Source organism: Microcaecilia unicolor, chromosome 13, assembly GCF_901765095.1.
Source record: "Microcaecilia unicolor chromosome 13, aMicUni1.1, whole genome shotgun sequence".
In the NCBI taxonomy this organism is placed as follows: Eukaryota; Metazoa; Chordata; class Amphibia; order Gymnophiona; family Siphonopidae; genus Microcaecilia; species Microcaecilia unicolor.
In genome coordinates, this window is record NC_044043.1 from 18565448 (window position 1) to 18584715 (window position 19268).

Below are 19268 nucleotides of genomic sequence, written 5' to 3' on the forward strand. Positions count from 1 at the left end.
GACGAGGTGTAAATGGACAACTTCTCACATCAAGAAGACATCAAACAGGAACAAAATGGTCCACATATTGGTGATGATGAAGAAAATCTTCAAACATAAGCATTGGACGCAGTTCAAAAAGAAAGTCAATGAAATGTCCCAAAAACCAACCAACACATCCAAAACTTCACTTTCAGGAACACTGGATCGGTTGAAATAAAAATAAAACCAAACAAATCCCCCCCCCCCCCCCCCCCCCCAACAAGAAGAATGATTCTTGGGAAAAGAAAATCCAACAGTCATGACTAAACAATGGAAATCATGAGGATCAAGGGGAAGGAATGTTGAAAACCACCAATGGATTAGGAAGCAGGGCGTCAGGAACATCTTGAAGAACGACATCAGGAACTGGAACAGGATCAATCAGTTTGGCAACTGCACCGAATCTTCAAGGTTTTGTTTTTTTTTCTCTGTAGCTGAAAAACAAAAGAAAACGAAGCTATTCTGCTTCGTGGTTAGTTTGGGTCATTTCAACAATGCATGTATCTGGAACCAAATGACTGGGATGACATGGTCTCAACTGATTGATGTGGACCCATTTAAGGTTATCTTCACCTTGAGAATTTTTCCTGAGGCGAATTTGGTACGCCACAGGTGAAGCTTTTTCCACTATAGGGAAAGGACCATGCCAACTGGGCAGAAATTTCTTTTCTTTTACCTTGTTTCTGGCAAAATTGAAATAGAATACCTTGTCACCAATTTGGTATTCTTTGGAGTTAGTCCCTTGATCATAGTAGGCTTTTCTACCTCTAGCACTACTTTCCAAGTTCTTTTGGGCAAAGGCAAAGGCACTTTGCAAATGCTGACGCAAATGGGTGGCATACTCATGAGAGGAAGTAGCACTGGACAAGTTCACATCATTAGTCCTGTAAAGCAAATGAATTGGTAACATCATTTCCCTACCTGTCATCATCTCAAAAGGTGACACTCCTGTAGACCAATGAGGTGTGGTACTGATGGCCATGAGGACCAATGGTAACTTCATGTCCCAATCCTTACCTGAAGATGACACATACTTCTTCAGAATGGTGATGATGGTACGATTAGCTCTTTCCACTTGTCCTGAGGACTGTGGTCGGTAGGCAATGTGTAGCTTACTCTTCACTCCTAGCATCTTCCACATGTGTTGGATTACTTCTGCGGTAAACTGAGATCCTTGGTCTGAATCCACTCACATTGGCAAACCCCACCGGCTGAACACATGATTCAGTAGTAAGGTAGCTGTAGTCTCAGCGGTGCAATTGGGTGCAGGTAGGCACTCCACCCACTTGGTGAACATGCAGGTGACAGTAAGCATGTACTTGTTGCCTCGGGTGGATCGAACCACAGGTCCAACCCAATCAATCTGGATATCTGACCAGGGCATAGCAATACCCTTCTTCCTGAGGGGTGCCCGATGGGATGGTGAAGATGGCTGGAAACGACAACAGGTCAGGCAACCTCGTGTGTACAGCTTCACATCCTGATGCATATGGGGCCAATAAGCCACTTGCTTCAAGGTCTCATAGGTGATGCCTTCTCCTCTATGTCCTGTACATGGTTCATCATGAGCATGTTGCAACATGATGCTACGATACGTCTGAGGCACAACCCATTGCTCAATGCCATGCTTACTCATCCGAATAAGCAGGTCCTGGCGGATCTCAAACTTCTCTCTAGATGTATAGAGTATCCTCAGTTCTTCAGTTTGACACTCCTCTTCTGTCAATGGATGTTCTTGCGGATTCTGGATGTACTCATAAAATCTTCCAACCACCGGATCTGATTTCTGAGCCGTGACAAGATCAAAGGATGGGACTTCACTGCTCCACTGTAACACTGGAGTCTCACAGAGCTGTTTAGTTTGCCGTCTGGTGACAGCCTGAACTGCCAATGCATCCGGTTCTGAGAACTGCCATAGTTCTCCGGTGAGCGCACCTTCCTTCGCAAGTAGGTCTGCCAGATCGTTCCTTATCTTATCTGGACTATCAACTTTTGCATGACCCTTGACCTTCTTCCAATAGATGGTCATGTCATGGTCTCATACCAGTTGATCCAGAGCCAGAATCAAATTTCCATGATGTACTGGTTTTCCTTTAGAATTTAGCATGTTGTTCTGCTTCCAAATGGGCAGATGAGAGACAAAGTTCTGTCTCACATAATCTGAATCAGTGCATATGACTAGTTCCCTAATTCCTCTCTGAACTGCAGACTGTACAGCCACCAGGACTGCAACTATCTCAGCATACTGGTTTGTCTGGGAACCCAAGCTGTGCTTCAAAGTCTCTTCAGGAATGGCTGGATTCCATACCACTCTCACACCTGCAACCAACTCGTGGTCTGGGTCACGGCGGTAAGCACAACCATCCACATAGACCTTGGGCATTGTATCACAGATCTTCTCATCATACAGATGGTGCAGATGAGGTTCTCTCTCCTGTGGGGGAACATCTGTTTCAGAAATACCTGCAAGGGAATCGTGTCCTGCACAGTCATGCAGCTCAGCCATACCTTGGGCTACTACATTACGATGTTTCTGAGCATACCTTACCTCTAAAGGCCATCCTTGGAGAGCCAATGTCCAGGATACTATCCTGCTGTCGGACACCCGACCGGATTTGATTCAGTCGCTCCCCAGGAAACTGACAATTTGATGACACGTTTCCACAATCAGCTTCTCACCTTGGATGTAACTCCGGAAATGTTGCAGAGCCCATACCGGGGTCCACAAGGATTTCTCACAGTCTGAATACTTCTTTTCCACTTCCGATAGGCCTTTGCTAGCATAGGCCACAACCCACTTATCAGAGTCATATTTCTGATACAGGACAGCACTCATGGAGTGATTGGAGTATCCCAGGTCGACGTAGAACTCACGACCCTCCTCAGGGTACGCGAGGCATGGAAAGCAGCTATGCTGATCCTTCAGCTCCTGCATAGCAGATTCCTGCTCTGGACCCCATGCCCAGGGTGTATCTTTCTTCAACAGCTTGACCAAGGGTCGGGTGATCTCCGCATAATCAGCTATGAACTGTCTGGAATAATTGCATATTCCCAGAAAGGAACGAAGTTCTGTGAGATTGGTGGGTTGTTTCAGCTGTTGTAAAGCCTGCACTCACTTCTTCTGAGGTCGCATGCCCTCCGCTGAAATTTCATACCCTAGGTAATTCAGCGATTTCCTGCACCATTGTTCTTTGGCTAAAGTGAGTTTAGCTCCAGCATCTGTCAGCTGACTGAAAACATGCTCGATCTCTGCCACGTGATCTTGGAAGGTGGGGCTTTTGATCAGAATGTCATCCACGTAGACCACAGTTCCTCGAGCTTCAGCATCTGGAAGTGCCTTATGGAGGAAGATGTTGAACTCAGCAGGTGAATTGAGAAAACCAAAGGGAGTTCTGTTCCACGTATACTGTTTCTTCCCAAAAGTGAAGGCCAGTTTATACTGATCATGTGGATGTACAGGTACGGTCCAAAATCCTGATGCCAAGTCTAAGCTTGTGAAATACTTAGCCCCTTTAATTGTAGCAAGACTCTGATCCAGCGGAGCCATCGGCCACCTGGACAACGGCACTCGCTTATTCAGCTGACGGTAGTCCAGTGCAATTCTCCAGCTGTTGTTCTTCTTCAGGATAGGCCACAGAGGGGAGTTGTATGTGCTGTTGCATTGCCTAATGATGCTCCTGGCCTCCAAAGTGTTGAGAATCTCTTGCACAGATTCGTAGGAAGCTAATGGGATCTTGTACTGGCGCACAAAGACAGGCTTACTATTTGGGTCTGTAGGCACTCTGGTGACATGCAGGTCTGTAAGGCCACAGTCATACGAGTCTACAGCAAAAAGTTCCTTGTATTTGTACAGCAACTCAGTCAACTGCATCTTCTCTGTGTCAGTAGTACAAGCATCAGCCTGTTCAACTTGCTCTTTCACCATAGCATCAAACTCGGAGCAAGGCTGGTTGGATGGAATTTACACTTGCTCCTCTATCTCCTCTTGCAAAGATGAAGTTTCAACAGAATTCACCAGTCTGGACTTCTGGGGTAAAGGCATTGTGAGCACTCTGGAGGGCTGGTACGAGGGAGAGGGGATAGTGGTTCTTTCAGCCGGCATCATCCCCGGTCATTCAGCCCAGCTAGGAGAGCAGGGCGCCCTCTAGGGATCAAACTGCCAGGGAAAGCTGTAATGCAGGAGAAAAACTACACTCCCCAGAAGCCAGTGCAGGGTCAGCTGAACTCTCAGGAGGGGGAGGGTGGAATGACTGATTGGGAGATGAGGTCTGATCCTGGAGATGGGGAACAGCTGGTGGAGCTTGGGGAGGAGGAGGAGATGGAGTGGAATAAAGCAGAGGTAGAAGGAGAAGGTAAGGGGGAATGTATGGAGGTGGGTGGTTTGGCTCTAACCCGTGCAGACAGGGTGAGAGCTTTTGTGGCCTCAGCATTGCCCCGGTTGTGGAGTTGGGGGAAGCTGGGAGCAAAGCAGTGGGGGAGCAACTGGAAAGCACAACTTGCTACCATATTGGCTGTTCCCAAGAGGTAGTGCTGTGAAAGGGGGGGAAGGGCTTTAAGACAGAAAGGCATGTGCATTTTGGGGGAACTTAAAACTGTAAGAAGTGAGAGAGGAGGTGGTTCCAGCTAAATCTCCAAAACTATCTGCGGTGAAGATAGTGTGGCTGGAGGTTTGGGGAGAGAGAATTTAAACAAAGCCTGTAATTGAAAATGGATTAAAGTTTGCTGATAATTGGAGGTGTTTAGACAAGGCTGACATCTGTAACAATAAAGAACTTGGATTGCTCTTTCTGCTGGAGTGGGACTGATTTTCTCAGCAGCTGGCAAGGTGGAGAGGGAGAGCAAGTGAAAGTGCGGTGGCTGGCTAGGAAAGCAGACGGAAGCCAGTGAAAGCTAAGCAGGGTCAACCCCGGCTCCCACCTGGAAGGGGGACCTGGTTACAAAGTGGTGGCAGTGGTGGGATCCTCTGAACAACCCGCCGGGTAAAGAAGCGTGCATTACTCCGAGTTCTGGTAAGCATATACGGGACTCGGGTAACCAGGAGGAGGGGGATATAGAGGGCCAGAGTGGTGGTAATACCGCACTTGGAGAGTGTTCTTTGTCTTTCCCTTTCTCACAGGTACCAGTGGCTAAGACGACATGGAGTCGAAGGAGCTGCTGTCTTTTATGGCCCACCAGTTCCAAAAGCAGCAGGAAATGGCTCAGAGACTTCTAGAGGATTCCTTGGCTGCTTCTCGAGCACAGATACAACCGGTGCTGGAGGTGGTGCAGTAATTGTTACGGGCAGTACCCCTACCGAGGAAGGAGAGTACTTCGTTGGAGTCTACAGCTACTGGAGCTGTGCCTGGAAGCATGGAGCCTGGACGAGTTAATTGGTTGCCTTGGGGCAAATTAACAGAGCAGGACGACATTGAGGATTATCTGGGGACTTTTGAGAGGGTAGCATTGGCGGCTGCCTGGCCTCAAGAGCAATGGACCATTAGACTGGCTCCTGCCCTGTCGGGGGAAGCCCTGGCAGCTTTTCGGAGCCTGTTGCCAGGGGACGTGGTGGATTATCAGAAGCTGAAAACGGCTATTTTGGACCGGTATGGGGTAAGCAGACAAACTTATCGCAGGCGCTTTCGGAGTTGGAGGTGGAGGGAGGGGGAGACTCCGAAGGCCTTGGCTCAGAAGCTGATGGACTTGGCTACCAAATGGCTAGAACCTGATAAGAGGGCAGTGACTCAGTTGATGCAGGATCTGGTGCTGGAGCAGTTTTTAGAGGCTCTACCGGACAGTATCAGGGTTAATTTGATCAGGAAGGGATGTGAGACTCTGGAAGAAGCTATCAAAGGCTTTGAATACTTCCTGGAGTCACAATACTCAGGGGGGGGAGAGGGGGTCTGGCGGGGTGGTCGGGGTAAAATGTTCAAAGGATCTGGGTGGAGGGAGGACGGTCCTAAGGAGGATGATAGAATGTGCTACCGATGTGGGAAGTCGGGACATGTGAGGAGGGATTGTAGGGCCAAGTTGGGGCTCATATCTCAGGTAACCCCCTCTAAGGAACCCCAGTTTACGCATAGGGTTAAGATAGGAGGGGTCCCGGTGGAAGGACTTTTAGACTCAGGAGCGGACCAGACAATGTGCTCCCAGAAGTTGTGGGGGCAGATTGCCCGGAAAGGGGGTCAGCAGGGTAGGAAGAGAGACCGGTCCGTGGCTATTCAGTGCATACACGGGGCCTCCTCAAGGTATCCGGTCCGGCTAGTAGACATACAGGACCAGGAGGGCCTTCAGTGGGTGTGGGTGGCTGTACTTCCTAGGCTACCTCAGGATCTCATTTTAGGACGGGATTGGGCTCCATTCACATACTGCCTTGGTGGTAAGCAAGCCTTGGTATCTACCCGGGCCCAGGAGAGGCAGGAGAAGGAGCAGGAACTGTCCCTGGCACAAGTATTTCCATTCCAGGGAGAGGTTATGGGGCGGCCGGGGAAGACCAGGAAAGGCTCTCAGCAAAAGAAACGAGGTCAGGAGCAAAGGCGGCAGCATTGTCAAGAGCTCCTTCATCAGGGGAGGTTCCCAGGGGATACGGAACAGGTGTTAGAGAGATTCCCTGATTTTTCCAAAGAGCAAAAAGATGACCAGACATTGCAGTATGCGTGGGAGCGGGTAGATCAAGAGGGAGAAACCAGCTTCCCTCGGTTTGTTAGTGACAAGGGGTTGCTATATCGGCTGTCCTGTTTAGCAGAGGGGAAGGAACCTCAGAAACAGTTAGTAGTACCGAGGGGGTTTAGGGACCTGGTGTTACGGGTATCTCATGATCATATCCTAGGGGGTCACAAGGGGGCTCAGAATACTCTCCGGCAGGTATTAAACAGATTTTACTGGCCCGGGGTGTATAAAGAGGTGGAACAATTTTGCAGCTCCTGTAGTCAGTGTCAGAGGGTATCAGAGCAAACACCGAACAGAGTGCCCCTACGACCCCTTCCCCGTATAGGGACTCCTATTACCCGTATGGCAATGGATATGATCGGGCCCATTGATAAGTCCCGAAGGGGGTATTCCTATATTCTAGTGATCATGGATATGGCCACAAGGTATCCCTGGGCCGTGCCGCTTCGTACCACCTCAGCGAAAGTTATTGCGGCCCAGCTAATTCGGATCTTTTGTGAGGTGGGGTTTCCTAGGGAAATGATTACCGACCGGGGGACCAATTTCATGTCACGAACCCTGGCCCAGGTGTGGGAGGCTTTCGGGATACAGCATATTCGGACCGCAGCTTACCATCCTCAGACTAATGGCCTGGTGGAGAGATTCAATAAAACCTTGAAAATGTTGTTGAGGAAAGGGTTGGGTTCCTCCCGTGAGGAATGGGATCTATTGTTACCATTTGTTTTGTATGTGTGTAGGGAGAATGTTCAGGCCTCTTTGGGCGTATCACCATTTGAATTGATGTATGGGAGATCACCCCGGGGAGTGTTGGATGTGTTAAGGGAGCAGTGGGTTCCTCCGGAAGAGGAGGATCGGGATGTAGTGAACTATCTAGTGAAGCTGAAGGAACGGTTGCATAAATTGAGCCGCGGGGCTCAGCAACACTGGGAGAGGAGTCAGGATTATCAGAAAGCCTATTATGACCGGAAAGGGGAGGAGAGGGCATTGGAGGTGGGGGACAAAGTCTTGATCATGGTTTCAGACTCACCTCATAAGTTCACGGGACGCTGGAGGGGTCCTGCTGTCATAGAAAAGAAGTTAGGTCCAGTCACCTACTTAGTAAGGAATGAGCAAGGCCGGGGGCAGACCTATCATATTAATGTGCTTAAACCTTGGCAGGAGAGAAGGGGACTATTTGGTCAGTCTAGGATAGAAGCTGAGGAAGAATTAGGACCACAGATCACGGAGATATTTAAGGCAGGAGAACCGCAGATTGCGACTACATTGCCAGGGAGTCAGCAGAAAGAGGTTCAGGCACATGTGGAGGAGTTTCGGGATGTCCTGACTCCTTGCCCAGGGGAAACCCACCTTATCATGCATGATATCATCTCGGAGCCGGGCCGGGTGGTCAGACAGAGACCTTACCGTCTCTCACCCCCAAAGAAACAAGAGGTGGTCCAACAGGTACAGGAGATGCTGGATTTTGGGGTCATGGAGGAATCTGTCAGTCCATGGTCGAGTCCTGTGGTGTTAGTGCCCAAGTCCGATGGTACGTGGCGGTTTTGCATCGACTTTAGACAAGTTAATGCGCTGTCAGATTCTGATGCCTATCCGATGCCACGTATCGATGAACTATTGGATCGGTTGGGTACTGCCCGATATCTGTCCACCCTGGACTTGACCAAAGGGTATTGGCAGATCCCTCTGACTCAGGAGGCCAAGCCTAAGACAGCCTTTTCTACACCCATGGGGCTCTATCAATTTAAACGCATGCCGTTTGGTCTTAATTCCGCAGCAGCTTCCTGCCAGCGGTTGTTAGATCAGGTTTTAAGACCACATCAGCAATATGCGGCGGCTTACCTGGACGATGTTATCATTCAGAGTGAGGATTGGCCCTCTCATATGATAAGAGTGAGGGCGGTATTAGAGGCTTTCCGTCAAGCAGGTTTGACTTTGAACCCTCAAAAGTGTTGCTTTGGGCAGGAGAAGGTTAAATATCTGGGATACCGGGTGGGGAATGGTCAGATAACTCCGCTCTGGGATAAGGTAGCGAGTATCCGAGACTTTCCCTGCCCCAAAAATAAGAAACAGTTAAGGAGCTTTTTGGGCCTAGTGGGGTACTATAGGAGGTTCATACCCCACTTTGCCTCCATTGCTACACCCCTCACTAATAAACTTCAGAAGGGGTCCCCCAACAGTCTACGATGGGAGGAGGGAGGGCTTCGGGTGTTCAATGAATTGAGATTGGCCCTGTGTCAGGAACCCCTGCTGAGAGCCGTGGATTTTGATAAGCCCTTTGTACTGCAAGCTGATGCCTCGGGGGTAGGTTTGGGGGCTGTGTTGTCTCAGGTACACGAGGGACAGGAACATCCCCTGATGTATCTGAGCCGGAAACTGCTCCCCCATGAGGTCCGGTACTCGACCATAGAGAGAGAATGTTTAGCGATAAAATGGGCAGTGCAGATGTGCCATTACTATTTAGATGGGCGTAAATTTACTCTGGTTACTGATCATGCGCCTTTGAGGTGGTTAGGCCAGATGAAAAATAGTAATGGTCGTCTCACAAGGTGGTATCTGGCTTTACAGCCCTATCAATTCAAGGTGGAGCATAGATCAGGCAAATTTCTGACAAACGCGGATGTTCTTTCTCGAATTGCCAGTACAGGACTGGAGAAGACTGGCAATCGTTTGAGCCGGGGGGTGTGTGAGCACTCTGGAGGGCTGGTACGAGGGAGAGGGGATAGTGGTTCTTTCAGCCGGCATCATCCCCGGTCATTCAGCCCAGCTAGGAGAGCAGGGCGCCCTCTAGGGATCAAACTGCCAGGGAAAGCTGTAATGCAGGAGAAAAACTACACTCCCCAGAAGCCAGTGCAGGGTCAGCTGAACTCTCAGGAGGGGGAGGGTGGAATGACTGATTGGGAGATGAGGTCTGATCCTGGAGATGGGGAACAGCTGGTGGAGCTTGGGGAGGAGGAGGAGATGGAGTGGAATAAAGCAGAGGTAGAAGGAGAAGGTAAGGGGGAATGTATGGAGGTGGGTGGTTTGGCTCTAACCCGTGCAGACAGGGTGAGAGCTTTTGTGGCCTCAGCATTGCCCCGGTTGTGGAGTTGGGGGAAGCTGGGAGCAAAGCAGTGGGGGAGCAACTGGAAAGCACAACTTGCTACCATATTGGCTGTTCCCAAGAGGTAGTGCTGTGAAAGGGGGGGAAGGGCTTTAAGACAGAAAGGCATGTGCATTTTGGGGGAACTTAAAACTGTAAGAGGTGAGAGAGGAGGTGGTTCCAGCTAAATCTCCAAAACTATCTGCGGTGAAGATAGTGTGGCTGGAGGTTTGGGGAGAGAGAATTTAAACAAAGCCTGTAATTGAAAATGGATTAAAGTTTGCTGATAATTGGAGGTGTTTAGACAAGGCTGACATCTGTAACAATAAAGAACTTGGATTGCTCTTTCTGCTGGAGTGGGACTGATTTTCTCAGCAGCTGGCAAGGTGGAGAGGGAGAGCAAGTGAAAGTGCGGTGGCTGGCTAGGAAAGCAGACGGAAGCCAGTGAAAGCTAAGCAGGGTCAACCCCGGCTCCCACCTGGAAGGGGGACCTGGTTACAGCATCCATCTGGACAAAATCAAGAAGTCGTCTTCCAACTGCACCTGTGAATCCGTTGCATCATATGGCCAGATGAACTCCACAGATATGAGGCCTCTGGGAGAGGTAAACAGACATTCAGTTGTCTCCCCCCCCCCCCCCCGGCAGGTGTTCCAAATGGAGGGCAACCTGCCCATAATAGGCAAACTTACCTCGACATCAGGAAAAGACGCTCCCACCAAAAATCCAAAAGGGTCTCCTTTAGACACCACAACTTCCTCTGAATGCGGATTGGTGACCAACACGTAAAAAGGTGCATCCGTTACCTCCAAACATGGCAGAACACCGGTGGACAACCCTAGGTCACGAAAGTAAGAGTGAGGGATGAAGAACACCACTTTATCCAACAGACGCTGTCCCTGTGCAAGGCGGAGCTGGATGGAAAAGTCCCTCACTCTTGCCGGGATGGTCACCTCTTTATCACAGACTACTTCACAGACCTGGGGTATGGTCTGTCCAGATTGTAAACTAACAGGCGTTGACTCAGATTCCACTGGGCTGCCATCCAGTCTGCTCCACAGGACAAGATTCACCAAGTCCACATAAACTCCCAGTCGCACAAGGCAATCGGAGCCCAGACATAAGGGCTGTTGTAGGCCTTTGACAACAGAGAAGTGATGGGTGAACAACTTCTGTCCCACCGTCAAAGGAAGACTGCACTTTCCCACTAGTGGCCTGGCACCTAGTCCAGGTACTTCTACCGAAATGGAAGAACACTTACTGAAGGGAAGTGGCACAGACTTGCGAAGACAGTAAAACAGGGTGTCACTGATGAAGGAGACGTCACTAGGCACCAGCAACTTGGACTGGAGTGTTTGGCTGTCAGCTATCTGGACCAGAATGGTGTAAGCATCATCCTTCAGTTGGATGTCAGTCAACCAACGCGGATGTGGTGGGTCAGGACTGGAAGTGGAAGTCTTGGTCTCTTGAGGTAGGTCTGTAGCTTCCTCTGGGGAGTCAATTGCCGTAGGCAAGGTACAGACTCCAAAACTGAACACAGTACTCCAAGTGGGGCCTCACCAACGACTTTGTTATGACCCGGTAGTAGTGAGCCCCTGTGCCCCGACTGAGCACGACAGAGATGGAGTGACGCCACACTCGGTCAGGCAGCTAGACAACCCCTAGCTTCACCTGGGAAGCGACCACCGTTCACCGAGAGTTGAGCTCCCAGCTGCAGGTGGCCACCAGGACTTCTGGAACCGGCGGGGTTGCACAGCCACTGACCAGGCTGACGGGCAAGCAGACACAGTCCAATAGCCAAGTAATCCGTAGGGCAAAGAATAGTCAAACCAGTCCAAGGTCTAGGCAGGCAGCAAACAATCGTGGTCAGGAAAATAAGCCGAGGTCTGGTACACAGGAATACAGGAAATGAGGAAAGCCAGTGAACAGAATTCCGGCATGGACCTCTCAGACAATTGAGGCCGAAGCAACGAAGGACTGAAGGCAGGACCTTAAGTAGTGGAGGAATTAGGCTCAAGCATGTGCAGCTGATTCAAGATGGCTGCCCCCATCAGCACAGGTGCCTACGTCCAAATATGGGCTTCCTTCCTGACCTCGTTACTCCAAGATGGCTTCCCAGTACCTGATCTATCCAAGATCCAATACGGCCATTGATCCAATCCAGATGACGGTTGCCAGAAATAGGAAACAGAAACAGACCCTCCTTCCTTCCTGAAGCTAACCAACACCAAGATGGCCGATTATCTTCGCTGGGCCACGGCTCGCCGGCGAATCAGCCGCGCAGGCCTGGCACCAGGTGAGGGACGTAACAGACTTGTAGAGGGGCATCAACACCTCCTGCTGGTTACCCCTCTCTATATACAGCCTAGCATCATTCTGGATATCGCCACCACCTTGTCACATTGTTTCATCACCTTCAGATCCTCAGATACTATCACCCCAAGATCCTTCTCCCTGTCTGTGCATATCAGACTCTCACCGCTTAACACATACTACTACTATTTGACATTTCTAAAGCGCTACTAGGGTTACGCAGTGCTGTACAGTTTAACATAAAAGGACAGTCCCTGCTCAAAGAACTTACAATCTAAAGGACAAATGTACAAACAGTCAAGTAGGGGTCATCAGATTGGGGCAGTCTAGATTTCCTGAAAGGTATAAAGGTTAGGTGCCGAAAGCAACATTGAGGAGGTGGGCTTTGAGTAAGGATTTGAAGATGGGTAGGGAGGGGGCTTGGCGTAAGGGCTCGGGAAGTTTATTCCAAGCGTAGGGTGAGGCGAGGCAGAATGGGTGGAGCCTGGAGTTGGCGGTGGTGGAGAAGGGTACTGAGAGGAGGGATTTGTCCTGTGAGCGGAGGTTTCGGGTGGGAACGTAAGGGGAGATGAGGGTAGAGAGGTAATGAGGGGCTGAAGACTGAGTGCATTTGTAGGTAAGAAGGAGAAGCTTGAACTGTATGAGGTATCTGATCGGAAGCCAGTGAGTATATCGGTTCAGGTGGAATATAAGACATGCAGCAGAGTTCTGAATGGATTGAAGGGGGGATAGATGGTTAAGTGGGAGGCCAGTGAGGAGTAGGTTGCAGTAGTCAAGGCGAGAGGTAATGAGAGCGTGGATGAGAGTTCGGGTGGTGTGCTCAGAGAGGAAAGGGTGAATTTTGCTGATGTTGAAAAGGAAGAAGCGACAGGTCTTGGCTGTCTGTTGGATATGCGCAGAGAAGGAGAGGGAGGAGTCGAAGATGACTCCGAGGTTGCGGGCGGATGAGACGGGGAGGATGAGGGTGTTATCAACTGAGATCGAGAGCGGAGGAAGAGGAAAAGTAGGTTTAGGTGGAAAGACGATAAGCTCGGTCTTGGCCATGTTCAGTTTCAGGTGGCGGTTGGAAATCCATGCAGCAATGTCGGATAAGCAGGCCGATACCTTGGCCTGGGTTTCCGCAGTGATACAGCTGGGTGTCGTCAGCGTAAAGATGATACTGGAAACCATGAGATGAGATCAGTGAGCCCAGGGAAGAGGTGTAGATTGAACAAAGAAGAGGTCCAAGGACAGATCCCTGGGGAACTCCAACAGAGAGCGGGATGGGGATGGAGAAAGATCCATGAGAGTGTACTCTGAAGGTTCGGTGGGAGAGATAGGAGGAGAACCAGGAGAGGACAGAGCCCTGAAACCCAAATGAGGACAGTGTTGCAAGAAGTAAATCATGATTGACAGTGTCAAAAGCAGCGGAGAGATCGAGGAGGATGAGGATGGAGTAGTGGCCTCTGGATTTGGCAAGGAACAGGTCATTACAGACTTTAGAGAGTGCTGTTTCTGTCGAGTGTAGAGGGCGAAAACCGGACTGAAGCGGATCGAGGATTGCCTGAGAGGAGAGAAAATCAAGGCAGCGGCTGTGAACGGCGCGCTCAAGTATTTTGGAGAGGAAGAGTAGGAGGGAGATGGGGCGGTAGTTGGAGGGACAGGTAGGGTCAAGTGATGGTTTTTTGAGGAGAGGTGTGACTATGGCGTGCTTGAAGGTGTCAGGGACAGTTGCAGTGGAGAGAGAGAGGTTGAGGATATGACAGATGGAGGGGGTGACAGTATGAGAGATGGTGTTAAGTAAGTTGGTGGGGATGGGGTCAGAGGAACAAGTGGTGCATTTCGAGGAGGAAAGAAGACGGGCGGTTTCCTCCTCGGTGATCTCAGGGAAGGAGGAGAAAGAGGCCAGGGTTGGTTGGTTGAGGGAGAGGGTTGAGGGGTGAAGGGGGGGAGGTGGCTTGGTAGTGAACTCAAGGTTGATCTTTTGCACCTTGTCACGGAAGTAGTCAGCCAGTGATTGAGGAGAGAGTGAGGGGGGTGGGAGCGGAGGGCACTTTGAGGAGGGAGTTGAGGGTGGCAAAGAGACGACGAGGGTTGGAGCTGAGGGAATTGGTCAATTGGGTGTAGTAGTCCTGTTTGGCAAGAATAGGGAGGACTGGAAGGAGGATAGCATGAATTTGTAATAAAGGAAATCTGAGTAGGTGCAAGATTTCCTCCAGAGGCGTTCAGTGGATCAGGCGCAGAAGCGAAGGTGATGGATGCAAGGGGTCAGCCAAGGCTGGGGATTAGTACACCTTGTGGGACGGGAGATGGATGGTGCGAGGGTGTCCAGAGCAGAGGAGAGAGTGGCATTGTAAGCGGAAACAGCCTTGTCGACAGACTCGGAGGACATGATGGAGGGGAGGAGATTAGAAATACTAGAGGATAAGGTGGGAGGGTCAATAGCCTGGAGATTCCTGGAAGTAGTGGTTAATGTTGGGCGGGGCTGAGGGGGGGTGAAGAAGTGTGAAGGTGATCAGGTGATGATCAGAGAGAGGAAGAGCAGAGGCGTGGAAATTGGAGGGTGAGCCGGAAGAGGAGAGGACGAGGTCGAGACAATGGCCATTTTGGTGAGTAGGGGTGGTGGAGCACAGCTGGAGGTTGAAGGAGGATGTTAGAGTGAGGAACTGAGAAGCGTTAGAGTCGAATGGGTCATCAGCGTGTATGTTAAAGTCTCCGAGAATGAGGGACGGAGATGAGGGATCAAGAAAAACAGAAAGCCAGGCATCGAAGTCAGTGAGGAAGGAAGAGAGAGATTTATCAGGGAGGCGGTAAATGACTGCCACTCTGAGTGGCAATGGGTAGAATAGACGGATGGCGTGGGCTTCAAAGGATGAGAAGCAGTGAGATTGCGGTAGGAGGAGGGGTTGGAAACTACAGGAGGGCGAGAGTAGTAACCTGACACCTCCACCGCGGCCAACTGGGCGGGGAGTGTGGGAGAAGAGATAACCTCCATGGCATAGGGCCGCGACTGAGGCAGAGTCATCAGGGGAGAGCCAGGTTTCAGTTAGGGTGAGCAGTTGAAGGGAGCGAGAGATGAAGAGGTCGTGGGTGAAGGGAAGTTTGTTACAGACCGATCGGGCATTCCACAGGGCACACGAGAAGGGGAGGGAGGAGGAGGGGAATAGAGATGAGATTGGAGACATCCCGGAATCGTTTGCATGGATAGGAGGACAGGTGGGAGGGACCTGGATTGGGATTGATGTCTCCCGTGGATTTCTACTCCCTAAGCGCATCACTTTGCATTTCTTTGCATTGAATTTTAATTGCCAAACATTAGACCATTCTTCTAGCTTCTGCAGATCCTTTTTCATGTTTTCCCACTCCCTCTGGGGTGTTCACTCTGTTATAAATCTTTGTATCATCCACAAAAAGGCAAACTTTACTTTCTAACCCTTCGACAATGTCACTCTCAAATATATTGAACAGAATCGACCCCAGCACCAATCCTTGAGGCATTCCACTACTCAGCTTTCCCTCCTCTGAGTGAATTCCATTAACCACCAACCTCTGGCATCTGTCCGTCAACCAGTTCCTAATCCAGTTCACCAAGTTGGGTCCTATCTTCAGCCTGTCAAGTTCCTGTGAGGAACCGTTTCAAAGGCTTTGCTGAAATCTAAGTAGATTACATCTATCGCACATCCTTGATTCAATTCTCTGGTCACCCAGGCAAAGAATTAAATGAGATTCATTTGGCACGATTTACCTTTGGTAAAACCATGTTGTCTCGGATCTTGCAACTTATTGGATTCCAGGAAATTCACTATCCTTTCTTTCTGCATCACTTCCATTACTTTTCCAATAACTGAAGTGAGGCTTACCGGCCTGTAGTTTCCAGCTTCTTCTCTGTCACTACTTTTGTGAAGAGGGACCACATCCACTCTTCTCCAATCCCATGGAACCTCCCCCGTCTCCAAGGATTTATTAAACAAATCTTTAAGAGGATCTGCCAGAAACCTTGACCCCAATGGTCCGGAGCCAGATATTGAACCTATAATCCCCGTTGCTGCTGCTCCGGTAACCTCAGCTTGTTATTGTATATATAAGGGAAAAAAGGGGGGGGAGGCTTTGGGGAGGGAAGGGGGGTAGGGAACAGGGAGGGGAGGGGGAGTAGTTTAGGGGGGGAAATACTAATATCAATAAAAATACAAAATGTGAAGATATGCCAATTGCTGTTATGGAACTTGCTTATGTAATGTGAAATGTTACAGCTGATAATGTTCACTTAATAAAAAATGATTGAAACATAAAAGGATCTGCCAGAACCTCTCTGAGCTTCCTCAATATCCTGGGATGGATCCCGTCTGGTCCCATGGCTTTGTCCACCTTTAGATTTTCAAGTTGTTCATAAACACACTCTTCCGTGAATGGTGCTATATCCACTCCATTCTCATATGTACTTTTGCCAGTCAGTTTTGGCTCTTCTCCAGGATTTTTTTCTGTGAAAACAGAAGTATTTGTTTAGCAGATTTGCTTTTTCTTCATCATTTTCCACATAGTGGTTCGTAGCATCTTTCAGTCTCACAATTCCATTTTTAGTCTTCCTCCTTTCACTAATATACCTGAAGAAATTTTTGTCACCCCTCCTTACATTTCTAGCCATTTGTTCTTCCGCTTGCGCTTTCGCCAGACGTATCTCTCTCTTGGCTTCTTTCAGTTTCATCCGGTATTCCTCTCTGTGTTCCTCTTGAGTTTTTCTGTGTTTCATGAACGCCAACTCTTTAGCCTTTATTTTCTCAGCCATTTGCTTGGACAGACTGAAGGTCCATCAAGCCCAGCATCCTTTTTACAACAGTGGCCAGTCCAAGTCACAAGTACCTGGCAAGATCCCCAAGCAATAGAAAACATATTATGCTGCTTATCCTAGAAATAAGAAGTGGATTTTCCCCAAGTCATTTTAATACTGGCTTATAGACTTTTCTTTTAGGAAGCTATCCAAACCTTTTTTAAACACCACTAACTGCTTTTACTACATTCTCTGGCAATGAATTCCAGAGTTTAATTACACATTGAGAGTAGGTTTTGTTTTCCCCCATCTGACAAAACTCTTTAGTCTATCTAGATGATGGCCTGAACTGTATAGGCTGTGACAAAATAGAAAACTTGATAGAACATAACATAATATAACAGAAGGCACAGGCCAGGTTTTCAGGATATTCCTAATGAAAATGCATGAGAGAGATTCCCATGCCCACTACATCCATTGTGTGCAGATCTCTTTCATGCATATTCATTGAGGATATCCTGAAAACCTGGTCTGCTTGCAGTCCTTGAGGACTGAACGTGGACAAGCCTGATCTAGATGCTTAGGGAAGACCATTTAAAATGCATCTATAGAGAGGTTACATAAGTCCTCTCCACCAAAGACAGGATATGATTGACTCAGAACTGATCTTAGCACTGTCTTTATTTAGCACACTCTTTCTGATTTGGTCTCTTCTGTTTGGGAGGTGGGTAAAGTAGGTCCTTTGGTCTCAGGATGAATACAAGAGAATGTGTCAAGTGTCACAGAGAAAGCCTGGGCTATTTGACATAGCATATGATGAGAACACTCACTGAGAACATAGAGTATCCCTAGGCAGAATTAAAACATTTTGCATGTCAGAGCTCTGTGTGGAAGCGATATTATTGAAATAACAGGGGTGTTGCATGGCAGGACTGAGGTGTACAAACACATTTCCATCGGGAGGGGGGGGGGGATATTAGTGGAATTGGCAGTAGGGTGCTGACGCATGTGGCTGAAGTATTAACCCTTTATTTCCTGTCACAGGGATGCTGCTGTATGTCTAGGATCCAGAACGTAGAGTGAAACAGCTGTACAGAGAGAACCCACATGTCTGAAGAGTTAGCATGGCCCGTAAGATGAGTTTCCCTGTGCTAGAGGACCAGCTCCGGTGTCCCATCTGCCTTGACGTCTTCAGAGAACCCCTAATGTTAAAGTGTGGACATTCCTACTGTAAGAGCTGTGTGATGTCACTCTCAGGAGACTTGGAGAACCCTTTCTTGTGCCCTGTGTGCCGGCAGGAGGTGGACTTCAGCAGCTCCCCTCCCAACGTGTCTCTGGCCTGCATCATAGAGACACTGCAGACTATGAGCGATTCTGAGCCCAACCAGGAGTCATGTCCTGACCACCACAACCCCCTGAGCCTGTACTGCGAGAAGGACCACCAGGTCATCTGTGGTCTGTGCGGCATCATTGGTACCCACCGGCAGCACCAGATCACGCCAGTCGCCAGCGTCTATGGCAGAATGAAGGTAGGAAAAACACAAGTATACACGCAGAAGGGCATTTTCGATATGGCGTCCAAGTCAAATTGTAAATGTTTTGCTGAAAACGTCTAGAAATCTCATCCTGAACATGGTAATTTTTGAACCGGAAACAGTCTTTTTGTTTTGAAAATTGCTATTTTCTAGATGTTTTTTGCTCAGTGCATCCTTCTTTAGGTACTAGTTAAAAAAAACACCCATCCTAGAGAAAAACGCACAAAAACAAACCATTGGGATGTCTTGGGGCCAGCATTCTTAGTAAACTGGCCACACAAACATACCAGCAGAGCAGCAGGGTAGTCTAGGGGGCACTGCAGTGGACTTCACATAAAAGATTCCAGGTACAAATCCCACATAACACCCTTATTTTGTATTGTGAGCCCTCCAGGAACTAAAAACAAACTACTGTACCTAACTGGATGCCACCACAATAGCCCTCAAGCCTGCAAGTGTGTCCTACACATAGGTACACTGAGTAGTTTCTGGTGTTTGGAGGGCTCACAGTTTCCACTACAAGTCTACCAGTTAGAGTGGGATATGGACCTGGGTCCCTTTTTCTACAGTACACTGAACTGATCACTATCCTACTCCTTGGATCAGCTTGTGCTTTAATAGGAATTAGGAACGGCCTTGATTTCTGATGCTGTCGTAGAGCTTGGTATGTACTGTCACTGTCATGTCATATAGGAGGGTGGGAGGGGGGTCAGTGACTACTGGAGAATTAAGGGGGGGACGGTGATCCTTAATCCCTCCAGTGGTCAGCTGGTCTATTAGGTCGTTTTTAGGAGTTAGTCATGATTGAAACAGATCTAGATAAAAAATCCCAAATTCTGCCCTAGATGTTAATATCCACATTCTGGGCTCACCAAATCCCACCTAAAACACACCCCCTTGTGATTTAGACAAATTGAAGAGAAAAACGTCTCA

At 49.0% G+C, this 19268-nt stretch overlaps 1 protein-coding gene across 2 annotated transcripts in view; it reads left to right on the plus strand.

The window, feature by feature from the left end:
* Positions 1–19268, plus strand: part of TRIM50 (tripartite motif containing 50) — a 226388-nt gene that overhangs the window by 54622 nt on the left and 152498 nt on the right. For both annotated transcript variants that reach the window (XM_030185755.1, XM_030185756.1), the window contains exon 2: positions 17845–18329. In XM_030185755.1, coding sequence (XP_030041615.1) covers positions 17925–18329 — 405 coding nt within the window. In that variant the 5' untranslated portion in view covers positions 17845–17924. The remainder of the gene's footprint in view (positions 1–17844; positions 18330–19268) is intronic.